General features: G+C 65.1%; 1 protein-coding gene across 4 annotated transcripts; it reads right to left on the reverse strand.

The window, feature by feature from the left end:
• Nucleotides 1-2651: 2651 nt before the first annotated feature.
• FBXO25 (F-box protein 25) lies at nucleotides 2652-11988 on the reverse strand (the record flags this gene model as incomplete). Of its 4 annotated transcripts, none has more annotated exons than XM_084231523.1 (10): nucleotides 2652-2820; nucleotides 3209-3235; nucleotides 4672-4815; nucleotides 5789-5968; nucleotides 6657-6841; nucleotides 7691-7784; nucleotides 8277-8369; nucleotides 10158-10207; nucleotides 10786-10889; nucleotides 11873-11988. In XM_084231523.1, 10 exons carry the CDS (start codon nucleotides 11986-11988, stop codon nucleotides 2731-2733), a joined length of 1083 nt encoding a protein of 360 aa, XP_084087649.1. In that variant the 3' UTR covers nucleotides 2652-2730. The 4 variants fall into 4 exon arrangements, with proteins under 4 accessions (XP_084087649.1, XP_084087648.1, XP_084087650.1 ...); XM_084231522.1 differs by having other exon boundaries at nucleotides 5789-5971; XM_084231524.1 differs by lacking the exon at nucleotides 3209-3235 and having other exon boundaries at nucleotides 5789-5971.
• Nucleotides 11989-12228: the final 240 nt, after the last annotated feature.

Consider the following 12228-nt stretch of genomic DNA (forward strand, 5'->3'; position numbering starts at 1 on the left):
GCGCCGCCACCTTCACCTTGTCTGCAAAGATGCCGAGAAACGAGTTTTCTTCTGTTGCATCTGATTAAATGGAAACCGCTGTGGTTGAAAATACATTTTAATGCATTTATTGGGGTGCTCTGGGAGAAAGGTGTTTTTCTTAATGGACTTCAATTTGCCGCCGTGACCTAGTGACCTCACAGGCTGATGACCTGGCCCTGGGGAGGTGCGGGCGGCGGCCGGCGGGTGGCGGGCCCGGCGGGGTGCCTGTGGCGGAGCTCCAGGAGCGACGTTTCTACATTTTAAGGCTCGTTGTAAAATGCAAACAGCACATGTGGAACTGCCCATGAATAAACGACCAGCTGCAGCCAGTTCCGTGTCCTTCTTGCACCTGAACGGCCCCGGGCCTGTCCTGATTCCCCCACCTGCGTGACCAGTGACTCCGCAAAGGAGCCTCCCCGTGCGCTGAGAAACCACAGACCGGCCGGTGCTGGGCTCCCTGCCCGGGGGCGGCCGCTGGCCCCGCCGCCCGTGGGGCTCCAGGGGCTCTGCCGGCTCCAGACCAGGCCCTCGGTGCCCACTCTGGAGAGCCGTCCACTCTGGGGAGCCACCAGCCCTCAGCCCCCATGCGCTCTGGCGCCCCCCACTCCTGCAACACAGGCGGGCCCTTCCCCACACCCTTGGGGGCGGGGTGAGGCCGGAGAGCTGCCCCCGTCCTCTGGGGTCCTGCTGCGTGGCCCCCTGGCCAGGGAGGCTGTGGGGAGGGCTGTCTCCCCGCGGGCAGGGGACCCTGGCGGGCAGTGGCAGCCTCCTGAGAACAGGCCTGGGGCTGGCAGCATCTGGAGAGCAGCTGCCGGGCGTGGCCCGAGGCCTGGGCCCTTCCCGGGGGTGGTGGTGCCAACGGTGCTGAGGCGGCGGGCGCCGGGCAGGGCAGAGCCCCAGGATGGGCTGGGGTGGGGGAGGGGCGCCACCGCTGTCACCCCCTCGGGGTTCACGCCTTCTGGGTTGTGTCTGGAGGCGCGTCCCCTGGTCGCTCCTCAGCCTGTCCCTTCGGTCAGGAGGCCAGGCTGCCGGGCACCGCAGCCACCCCCGGCCTGCGCCTCGGGGCCACCCGGCCACATGCTCTCCGTTCCAGGCCACTTAAAAACAGGGGCGCATTTCAGCAAAGGGTCAGAGAACTGGCCTGGGGAGCCCCAGGGCCCGGCCCGCGCCCGCCCGCGGCAGGGGGGGGGGGAGCCGCAGGCACGCGCGAGTCCCAGGCGCTCCCCACCCGGGAGAGGACAGGCCTGGGGCGCCCCGCTCGCCCACCCCGCTGGGCGCCGGCCCCCTGCAGCGCCCGCCCCCAGGAGGCCCGGGGCTCTCGCCTCAGCGACGCGGGGCCGGGCCCCTGGCCGGGCGGCCCTGAGCCTGCGGGGCTGGGCCGTGGGGTCCGGGTCGGCCGCCATCCCCGCCCCGCGCCCCGCGTCCCGGGCGGGCACACCCGGGGCCCTGTGCTCCACCCCGGGGGGCCGTCTCGGCCCGGGGTCCCGGGGCGCCACGGAGCATCGGCCTCGGGACACGCCGCGACGGGGGGGGGGGGGGGGGGCGCGTGGCCGGACGCGGGGAAGCGCCGGGACAGCCCGACCCGCCCAGAGACCAGAACCCAGGCGGCCGGACGCCCCGGCGAACCCCGACACGGGAACAGGGACGACGCCCCGTTGGCGACAGCGGCGCGCGCAGGCCCGGCCGGGCGAGGGGCCCGGCGCTGCCCCAGGCTCGGGGCGGTGGCCCGGGCGGGGCGCGGGGTTGGGGGGGGCAGGTCGTTCCAGGCCGCCTCTGCTCGCTGGGAGCCGGGCAGGGCCCCCGGAGGTGCATCTGCTCCGGAGGAGAAGTGACTGGAACAGGGCGGCGCCCCCACAGGCTGCGGCAAAGAGCATTCATTTACCAAAAACTGGGGTCCGGTGGAGCTCGGGAGGACCCCCTCGACCGCCCGGCCCCGCGCGTCTGGGGAGTCGGGGCCTCCACCTTCAGTCCCGCCTGGTCAGGGTCCAGACGCGGCGCCCCCTGCCCCCACCTGTGCTCACAGCAGAGACCACCCCGCCCGCGCCGCGGCAGTCCCAGCGAGGAAACCAGGGCGTGGGGGCTCAGCCGGGGGACCCCCCTGGGGACCGGGGCAGCCCATGTCCGTGTGGCCTCCCGGGTGCCGCCTCCGTCAGGATCTGGCCCACGGGCGCCCCAGCTGCCAACCCCCCCACCCCCCCAGGCTCCTGGGGGGCAGGAGCAGGGCCAGTTGCTTTTTATTAATCTTTATTTTCAAAATTTTCTAGAACGGACATGCGTTATCCTGCAGACACCCAAAGGCTAGGAGACGGCGCGGCCCATGGGCAGGGCCTCCCGGGGGCTGCCAGGCGGCCATTCAGGCGGGCGAGGCCCGGCTGCTCCTGTCCTGGAGGTGGTTCCTGCATAGGCACGGGGGCAGGCACGGGGGCTGGCACCGGCGCAGACCCTCCCTGGCCAGGCGGCGCTGGGGGTTGCTCGTCTGGACACGGCAATGCAGCTAAAATACATCTTAGGAAAAATAAATATCGTATTTACAAGGCCCCGACCGTCCCCTGCCCCAGTGGAGAGCTGTGGTGGCCGGGAGCCCCCTTGGCCACTGGCCGGTCCAGCGGGGGCCCGGGCCTGGAGCCACGTTTCAGACAGTCAGGGCGGGCTCCTGCCCTCCGCCAGGCCGGGCTCGGGGTGCCGCAGGCAATGCGACTCGCTGGGGCCTCAGAACTTGAAGAGGTCGATGAAGTGCTGCGGGGACACGGGCATGAAGCAGCTGGCGGGGTCGGCAGCGGTGCAGGGGTGCCCCGAGTCCTGTGCGGGGAGAGGCAGGTCACCAGGGGACTGGGTTCCCGGGCCCCCAGTGCCTGGTGCGGGACGGCGACATGGCCAGAACTGGGCCCGAGGGCAGTGTCCAGCAGATGCCCGCCGCTGCCGGGCAGCCCCGTCGTGCATGCTGGGGCAGGGCCCGCTGTGTCCCCGGGGGCCACCGCCCCCCTCGCTACCCGAGACCCAGAGTTGCAGGAGCAGGGAAACAGCAAAAGAAAAACAGGCTGTGTTAGATGACTGTCAGGCTGCGCGGGGGGCGCCTGGAAGACTGGGGCGCAGGCCTGGGGCAGGTGGCGTGTGGGTGGATGTCCAGGGGCACAGGCTACAGGGTGTCGGCGGCCGGTGACCCGACCCGTGTGCAGCATGCAAGTACCTTGAGGAACAGAGCAAGGCGGCAGTCCTGAGAGGCGCAGAGCCGGGGGAGAGCGGGAGGGAGGAGAGCAGAGGTCAGCCGCAGTGGGCAGGACGCGTCATGGACAACACTGAGACCACCAGGCACGAGGCCAGGCGCAGGGGCCACCCTCCACCCAGGCCCTGACGCCGGCAGCCCCTGTCCCACCTCAGGGGGGCAGCAGGAGGCGTGACACGACCCCGTCGTGCCTGGAAGCAGGCGGGCAGCCCCGCGCCCCATGCGTGTGGAGGCTGGGACCGTGTGGCGCCGAGGTGGAAGCCATTTATCCTCACATGTCCGAGAGTCCAGCCACGCGCCGCTCTGCTCACGCAGCCCCGGCGCGTGGCCAGGGCCCACACCCGGCCCGGCACATCCGGCTCTGGCCGAGGTTCTGTATCGTGGCGCAGGGGCTGGCCGGCCCGGATGTGCCCCCAGCCGCAGAGGCCAGCTGGGCACGCCTGCGCAACATGTGCGTCTTAAGCAGAGCTGTCCCCTCCGGGTAGCTGGGGCTCCTGCAGCCCTGGCCGCTGGGACTGTCCGCGGCAACGGAGGCGCCAGCGCCATCGCACGTCAGACACCCTCAACCGCGAGGTGAACCAGGACTGGCAGGGCCCACAGCGCCCATGGAGTGGACGCTGCTCACTGCAGAGGTGCTGGGGCCGTGTGGCCACCGCCACACACGCCAGAGCCAGACTGCCGGAGGGGACGCTCCAGGGCCTCGCACAAAGGGCGTGGTTTGCAGGGACGTGGGGTGTCGCGTTCACGCTGACCAGTGCGGAGGAAACGGCTGCGGCCTGTCTGGGCTGGCTCTGGGCGCGGCTCTGGGAAGAGGAGCCGGAGCCAGAGCTCACACCTGCTGAGGGGCCCTGTGGGGCCTGGCAGTGTGGACAGAGCGGGTCTGCACAGGCCGTGTGCGGGGACCCCAGCACTCCCGGGCTCTCAGATGCGCCTCTCACGGGGTCCGCATAGGCACCCCGGGGCAGGAGGCGGCCAGGCGTCCCAGCCCCGCCTGCTGGTCCACACCACGGTTCATTCTGCTTTTCAAAACAACTGTTCCTGGGCCTCCCCCGGCGGCGCAGCGGTTGAGCGCTGGGCTGCGAAGCTGCCCGCAGCCTCTGCAGCTCCGGTTCCATCCCCGGCTGCCGGCGAGGGTCCCACATGGCCTGACAGACCTCTCCTGCCTCGCCCGCTCCCCCCCTCAGCAGTGTATTTCGTCGGTCTGCCTGCTCTGCTCCCCGCTCTGGCTCTGGTGGATTCTCTCGCCCTCCCGCGCTTCTGACTGTACCCGGTGCTTGTGTAGATAAATAAATAAATCTTAAAAAAAAAAAGATACTTGTTCCTTTGCCCAGAGTTGGTGAAACACGCCCCACTTCACCCCGCCTAGAATCCCCCGTGTTCTCACCACCACACGGAAGTCGGGGGCTTTCCCACCAGCCTGGCCTCACCTTCCAGAAGAGCAGGCTGCAGTGCCGGCAGAAGTGCAGCGTGTCCCCGAACTGCTCCCGGGGCGGGTAGCGCTTCCGCAGCACGAAGTACATCAGCTTCCATTCCACGTGGCCCTTTTCTGAAAGGATCAAATGTCTACAGAACTGGACAGAAACAGACTCTGCTCAGAATCGAGAGGTTCTCATCACACGACGCTTGGCGCAATTCACGAAGCACCCGCCCCCCAGACACGATCTGAGGTGAAACTTGGGTTAAGTGGGTGAGGGACTAATTAATGAGCACGCAGGTCCCCGCCGGGGGTGGCCCGCGGCTGTGAGGCCCCGGGACCCCTGCCCGGTTCTGGTCCAGGCTCGGGGTCTTGCAGCTCCACCCTGACCGTGTCGCTCGTGCCTCTAGCCAACAGTGCTCCTGAGACTGCCAGGCCGCCCCACGTCCTCCCTGGGCGCCCCCCTGCCCCGGCTGCTTCTGCCGCAGCCACGCCTGTTCCAGCTGGGAGCTCAAGGGGCACCTCAAGCCCCACTCCCGTCTACCCTGGGCGGAGTTTCTGCTCCGAGTCCCTGGCCCACCCACCAGGGGCGTCCCCTCCCGCAGATAGCCCGAGGCCGCACTTGCCCTGCATCCTCACCGCAGGGGACCCCCAGGCCCCTGAGAATCATCTCCCACCCCCAGCCCCCCAGGCCTCAGGGCTAAGCAGCCCACGGCCAGGCCAGAAGGCATCCCCTCTGTGGTGTGCACATGGCACCCCTCAATTTGACCCACACTGCAGAGGACATGTGATGCTGTGCCCCACCTCTGTGGGGCAGGGCCACCGACACAGGCCCCCCTCAGACGCCTGCAGCTCTGGGGTAGGCCCCGAGGTGGGCAAGCTTGACCCCGACAGCGCCGCGGGCCAAGGGGGACTGTGAGCATGGGAGGATGTGCCCCTCAAATGGGGGCGTGGAGGCCATAAGCCAGACGTCAGGACGGGGGCAAGGGGCTCGCCGCTGTGGTGTGGACGTTTCTAGAATTCTGTTCTCTGGTTGCCAACAGCACGCTCGCAGGCCACACAGGAGTGGCACCCCCCACTTCGGCCCTGCCCCCACCCCGGCCCACCCCCATTCCGGGCCCCGCCCCCACCTGCTGCTCCGCGAAGTGGTACTGGCACAGCGTCTTCCAGAGCCGCCTGTCCTCACTGAGCGCGTGCAGCGTGGGGCTCACCTGCCCCAAGGTGACCACGTCCCAGCCGTCCGAGAGCCGGTACAGGATGTCATTGAGCGTGTGCAGGGGGAGGTCGCTGAGCGTCAGGCCTGTGCGCACCTGCTGCTGGGGCAGGGCCAGGTGAGGACAACCACACGGCGCTCGCGGGCACCCCATGTCTACGCGCGCGCGTCTGGCCCCAGCAACTCCGGAGACCGACTTCCAGGCTCCGGGCTGCGCTTGCCTCACTCAGGCACCCCTCGCTGGTCAGGCCCAGCTTTGCAATGGCCAGCAGCCCAGGGGTCAATTCTGAAGCCAGCTCCCGGCCTGAGCCTCGTTGCGGGGACAGGGCAGTGCAGCCTCACCTGAGCGAGCCGTGACCCCGGGGCCGCCCGGCTCTGGTCTGCGGGCTCTGGTTATTAGGGGCAGGGCACAGCCAGGCGCTCACTGAGCCGCCGGTGTTAGTGTGTTTCTGTGGAAACGAGTGACCAGAACAAACCAGAAGTGCCAAGACGGCCGACACGCTCTGCCTCTTCTCCGCAGAGGCCGGGGCCACCTGCAGAGCCCCATGGCGGCCCGGGAGCGGGCAGAGACAGCGGTCCCTGGGGGCCCGGCCGAGTTCTGGCTCATCGGAGGCCACTCCAGGCTGGAGCACATGCCCTGGAGGCCGATCAATTTCCCCGGCCACCCCCGGGACCCCCGCCGTCCTGGTAGTGACGGTGCCTCCATCTTCCTGCCCTGACCCGCCTGGACGCCGCTGAGCCCTGCGAGCCCCCGCGAGCCCCCGCGGCCCCCAGCCAGAGCCCACCTCAGTCATCTGCAGGCTCTGCAGCTGCTGCTGCCAGGCGAGGACGGCCTCCAGCCGGCAGCCCCAGACGTCCATGCTGCCCACGAGCACGGACTTGCCCACGCCCCGGAGGAGCAGGCACAGGGTGGAGCTCAGGTCCCGCAGCAGGCCCTTGACCAGGCGAGGGTTCTGGTGGTCAGCCAGCACTGGAAGGACAGAAGCCACGGTGGACAGCTGCCCGCTCCGGGGAGCCCGGGCACCCATCACCTATGGACAGAGCTGACGACCAGACAGGCCACCGCACCTGGGGAGGACACGAGCCCAGCCCACGAGCGGCCGTGCAGGGGCCAAGACACCAGGTAGCCCTGGGGGCAGGCGGGAGGGCAGGCAGGCCCATGGCTGGGAGGGTCAGGGGGGCGAAGTGGGGCGGGCCCACGGCCGGGCGGGGGCGGCTGTGGGGTTCTGGGTTGCAGGATGCGGCAGGGGGCGAGTTTAGGGCCCTGAGCTGCACGCTCTGCAACGAGGGGGAGGGTCCCTTGTCTCGCAGCCGGACCCGACAGCACACGGAGCTGGACTCAAGCTCCACCCCTTAACCACTAACCCAGGCAGAAAGCATGGGGCTCCCTGCGGCCCCGGGCCGCACCCTCCCTCGGGGGCAGCTCCCTGCAGCCGGAAACTCGGCTCAGTGGGCGTGTGGGGTGCCTGGCCTTTGACTTTAAATCGGGAAATAAAGGAGAAATCCACCCCTTGCACCAAATTTCTAATGATCGATTATTAAAACTATCCGTCGTCGGGCCTCCCTGGCGGTTAAGTCTCAGCACCATGAAGCTGCCCGCAGCCTTGGAGTGACCCACAGGGCGCAGCAGACCCCTCCTGTCTCCCCTCAGCAGCGTATTTCAGTCCGTCTGCCTGTTCTGCTCCCCCCTCTGTCTCCGGTGAATTCTCTCACCCCCGCATCTCTGGCCTGGACCCCAGTTCTTGTATGCATGAATAAATGAATCTTTTAAAAAAAATCAGTGTGGAAGAAGTAATAAAACTATCCGTCATCACCTTACCCTTCTGAACGATCTTATCCAAAATGTTGAAGTAGTTCTTCTGCGCCACACCGCTCAACGAAGTTAGCTGGGATTTCGCAATGAGCTGTAGCAGCTTCAAAAGAAAGAGGGAAGAAGCTGAGCAGACGTCTGCTTGGTGAGCTGGACCTAGGCCGGAGACCAGCCTGTGCCAGGCCGCAAAGGCCAGGGCTGCAGCTGCCCACCTGCCCCCTGCCTGCACGGCGCTGCCAGCCTCCCCGGTGGCAGAGAAGCATTTGACCTCATGGTGAAGGCACAGCCCCGTGGGCCGGCTGGCTCCGCAGATGTGAGCCCCCCGCAGGCTGGCAGGTCCAGCGGGAGCACATGGGTCCGATGGCTGCCGCACAATACCCACGGTGGGGATGCTGGAGATGGCCCAGGCAGACCCTCACCATCCAAAGCCCCATCACAGCCACCCCACAGCACCCAGAGCCCCATCACAGCCACCCTATAGCCGCATTGCAGCTACCCTGCAGCCCCATCACAGCACCCCACAGCCCCATCACAGCACCCACAGCTCATCGCAGCAGCCGCAGCCCATCGCAGCAGCTGGCAAACAAGCGCTTACCTTGACCACGTAGTCAAACCTCCGGACGTCCTGGATTGCGCTGGAGAAGTCCAGGCGGTTGAAGGCCTCCCCCAGGGTGCAGTAGCCGTGCCTCTGGGGAGAAATGTGGGGTCAGAGCAGGCAGCTGGCCGGGCCAGGCTGCCCAGCCCCGGCCATGCCATCCTGGTCATGCTGGTCCAGCCGCACCGGCCACACCATGCCAGCCAGCTGCCCTGGCCATGCCGCCCAGCAGCCAAGGGAGCCGCTTTTATTGCTGAGGGCAAAGTCAGGGAAAGCCGGTGTCTCCACTTCCTCCCACTCCTCAGCAAGTGTTTTTTTGGCTGGAAGCGCCGACCCATCCTGGTCTGTGGGCCCCGGCCCCAGGCTCCTGCTGGCCAGCCAGGAGCCGGTCACACGGGCCTCATGAGGGCGAGAGCCCTAGTCTCAGGCACACGGGGATCAGCGTGTGCTGAAGGCCGCAGGCGGCTCTCTCGGGAGGAGATGAGGTGCTGACTGACAGCGGCCCCAGGCAACAGACTGGCCCCTCCACCGCTGCATCCCCAACAACTCTCCTCTCTGAAGCGACCCTGACTAGAGGCGCTGGGGCAGGGGCTGCGCTTTTGGGGGGCAGCCCCTCTAGACCTCCCAGGGTTCCGTCTCTCCCCTGCACTGCTCCCAAGGCTGCTGCCCAGGAGGCCACACAGGTCCCTGCCCCCTCTTTTTTTGGGGGGAATTAAGTCGATTCACAGGTGTGAGGAACACAGGGCACCCGGGCCTTATTCACCCCCAGGCGTCCTGCTCTCGTGTGGGATCTGGTATCGCAAAAGCACTTGGGAGTGTGGTCACGGGCACCAGGGCCCGCAGGGACACCCGGGCCGCACAGCCGGGGCAGGGGTGCGCGCCCCTGAAAGCATGGACGCCCAGCCGAGATCCCTCTGGGACCAAGGGCGGAGATGGTGCTGTCCTGGGCCAGGCCGCCCTGCCTGTGCTTGTCCCCTGCTCAGTTTAAAGGCCTGTGGACTGCCTAAGGCCCCAAGACTCCTTCTCCTTTACCCAAATCCACAGGGACCCTGGGAGGGGGGCAGCCCCCACTATGGCACAACAGGGAAGACCACAACAGTTTTTGGAGCGAGGAGGAGACCCTGCTGGGGGCCATAGGGCCGGGCCTTGCCAGGCAAGGGCAGGAGTGCGGCCACCTGGCCTCCCAGGAGTAGGGCAGAGCAGGAGACAGGCGCAGTTGAGGCCACAGTGGTCTGCTGTGGCCGCTGACGCTCAGCCTTCATGTCCAGACACCGCTCTCCACACGGCCCTGCAGCCAGGATGAGGGCAGCTGCGCACTGCGAACCAGCTGGGCGCCCCAGAGCAGCCCCACAGCTCTCAATCTCAGAGCTTAGTCCTTAAGCTTCTGGGGAGCTGGGCGGGTCCCAGAACATCCACTGCCAGCACTCGCATGGCTCCGCCATATACACTGAGCAGCAGCAGCTCCATCCCTCGCAGCTGCCACAGGCAGGCAACTCGGTCTCAGGCTGCAAAAGGGGTGTCCCCAGAGTGAGAAAAAGGAAGCGCAGGGCTGGAGGGGAATTGATTTCCACTGGGGAAAAGCTTCAGCGGACCTGGAGAGGCCAGGGCCGGCTGCACCTGCTCCTGGGGGGAGGGGGGCGGCTGCACCTGCGGGTGCACCTGCCCCATGGCCCACACCCACCCTGCAGGCCGCCCACCCCGCCTGCGCCCCGTGCCACACCCAGCACCGAGGCCGCGTGGCTGAGCCGCTGGCTCAACAGCCTGATGCGCTTTGGCCGTGGGGCAGGGCCACAGAGGTGACATCGCGAAGTGACTTGGTGTGACAGCCAAGTCACACTCAACCCACTGCGTGAAACAGGCTCGTTAGGACAGAACACTCACTTCTCTTGTGCTTTCTTTGTGGACATAGATCCATTTTTCCCGATAAAAACCTACAAAAAAATTAACATTTTAAAAATCTGGTGAAACATTTCCAAGCGAAGACCTCGCGGAAGCGCATGAGGGCAGCCAAACGTTTCAGGAGAAATGACGTCTGGCTGAGCCCCAGCCGTGGGAGAGGCCAGCTCCGGGTGCCGCATCACTTTAACCACCAGCCACCGGGAGCCGATGCTTGGGTACCCGGGAGCTGAGTGCTAAACTTTTGCTACCTTGGACGGTATTTATTAAAATACCTTTTTCAAGGAACTCAAGACCCAAGGCACGAAGTTCATGACAACCGCGTGTGCCCGAGCCCACTTTTCCAGCAGAGTCTTGACAGGCAGGGCAGGGCTGGCCCCGCAGCCACCACAGCCCAAGGCTGGACCCCAGTTCTTAGGCCCAACGGCCTTGGCCTCACCAGTGAAGTCTTGTTTTCACGACTCTCATGAAATACAGAGCTCGGGGGACCGGGGCAGTGGGCAGCCCTGCACGCGGGGCAGGGAGTCAGAAGCCCGTCCACCTGCCTCACGGCCAGAGGCGCTCACGTCAACCCACTCGACAAGGACACGGCACAACACGAGGACGCTCTTACACTGAGCATTTGCGTCCTTGTTAAAATGGTCCTTTTTCCTTTTTTTGGATACATATTCACGCTCTTCATTGTTGAACTTTTCTTCATCTTCACTATTTAAGATACTGAAACAAAAAGAAAAAAGATTGAAAGATTTTTACAAGGAAATCTTTATTTTTTCTCCACAGAAAAGGTAATAAACGGTTTGCAATTCAGGAGATCAAAATGAAACCATGTTAAATTTTGAAAGCAAGCAGTTACTCTTCAAAGATCCAAACCAAAGGTTTGAAATGACAAGGTCAATAGATAATTTTTTGAGAAATCTGAGGTTTGACCTGGCTTTCCTGATAACGTCCTACCAGGAAGCTGACTGTTTCGGGATCTCCTGGGGCTTCTGCTAGCTCAGCCAGGGATGTTTAGGACTTCAAAATGCTTTAGTAAAACAGATCACAGAGACCCTAAATGCTCCAGAACGTGTCCGTGGCAACATGATGTCCACGCCCACGTGACTGGCTGGACCCCACGGATGCTAAGAAACACTCGACGTTTCAGGTTATCTTCTATTCTCAAAGACCGAACTGAAACTATTATAACATTTTCTTATTAACCGAATAAGCACTGCTCAAATAGCGCGGCAAAGACACCGAGGCCTGGGCCTCCCTGGTGCAGCAGGGCTGTCTCACGCTGTCAAGCTACGACCAGCCTCTGTGGCCTGAGTCTGATCCCGGCCAGGGAGCGACCCACAGGGCGCAGCATCCCTCTCCCGCCTCCCCGCTGCTCCCCTCGCCAGTGGATGTGCCTGTTCTGCTCCCCACTCTGTCTCTGGTAAGAACGCCCACCCGCCACACCTCTGGCCTGTGCTCCAGTTCTTTTATGCATAAATAAATAAATCTTTAAAAAAATAAAAATTAATAGAACCTTTAACAGCCAATCAATGAAAAAATGAGCAAAGGGCTTGAAGGAACACGTCTCCAAAGACATGCAGGTGACCCTCAGCCGTCCCATTAAAGAAAGGGAGGGACCCAGGCAGCAGCCGGCCGCGACTCGCCACACCTGGGCGACGGGGATGGGCTGCAGGGACAGGGATGGGGCCTGGGGCGGGACTCACAGGCCACGGCTCCCGGGCTGCAGGCCCTCGCCCCAGGGCTCGCACCGCTTCCAGCCGTCTTCTGTCTTCATCCAGCTCCACCCAGGCGACCTCCAGTCCTGGCCCAGGAAGGGCATCGTTGTCCAGCCAGCGCAGGTCACGCAGAACCCGCGAGCAGCAGCTCGTCTCACTGGGGCCTATGGGCTGATTTTAAAGAGTAAACGTCTCTTACTGTCAAAGGTCGCCAAGGACACGCTGGGGACACACTGGTGACCTGGGCTGACTCGGGTCAGCACCGCGGTGGGCACCCCGCCGGCCACCCGCCGCCTTCCGGGGACACAGGGACGGGCTGTGGTTCTGAAGCGGGGGGGGGGGGG

This window comes from Talpa europaea (genome assembly GCF_964194135.1).
Source record: "Talpa europaea genome assembly, chromosome: 4".
Lineage (NCBI taxonomy): Eukaryota > Metazoa > Chordata > Mammalia > Eulipotyphla > Talpidae > Talpa > Talpa europaea.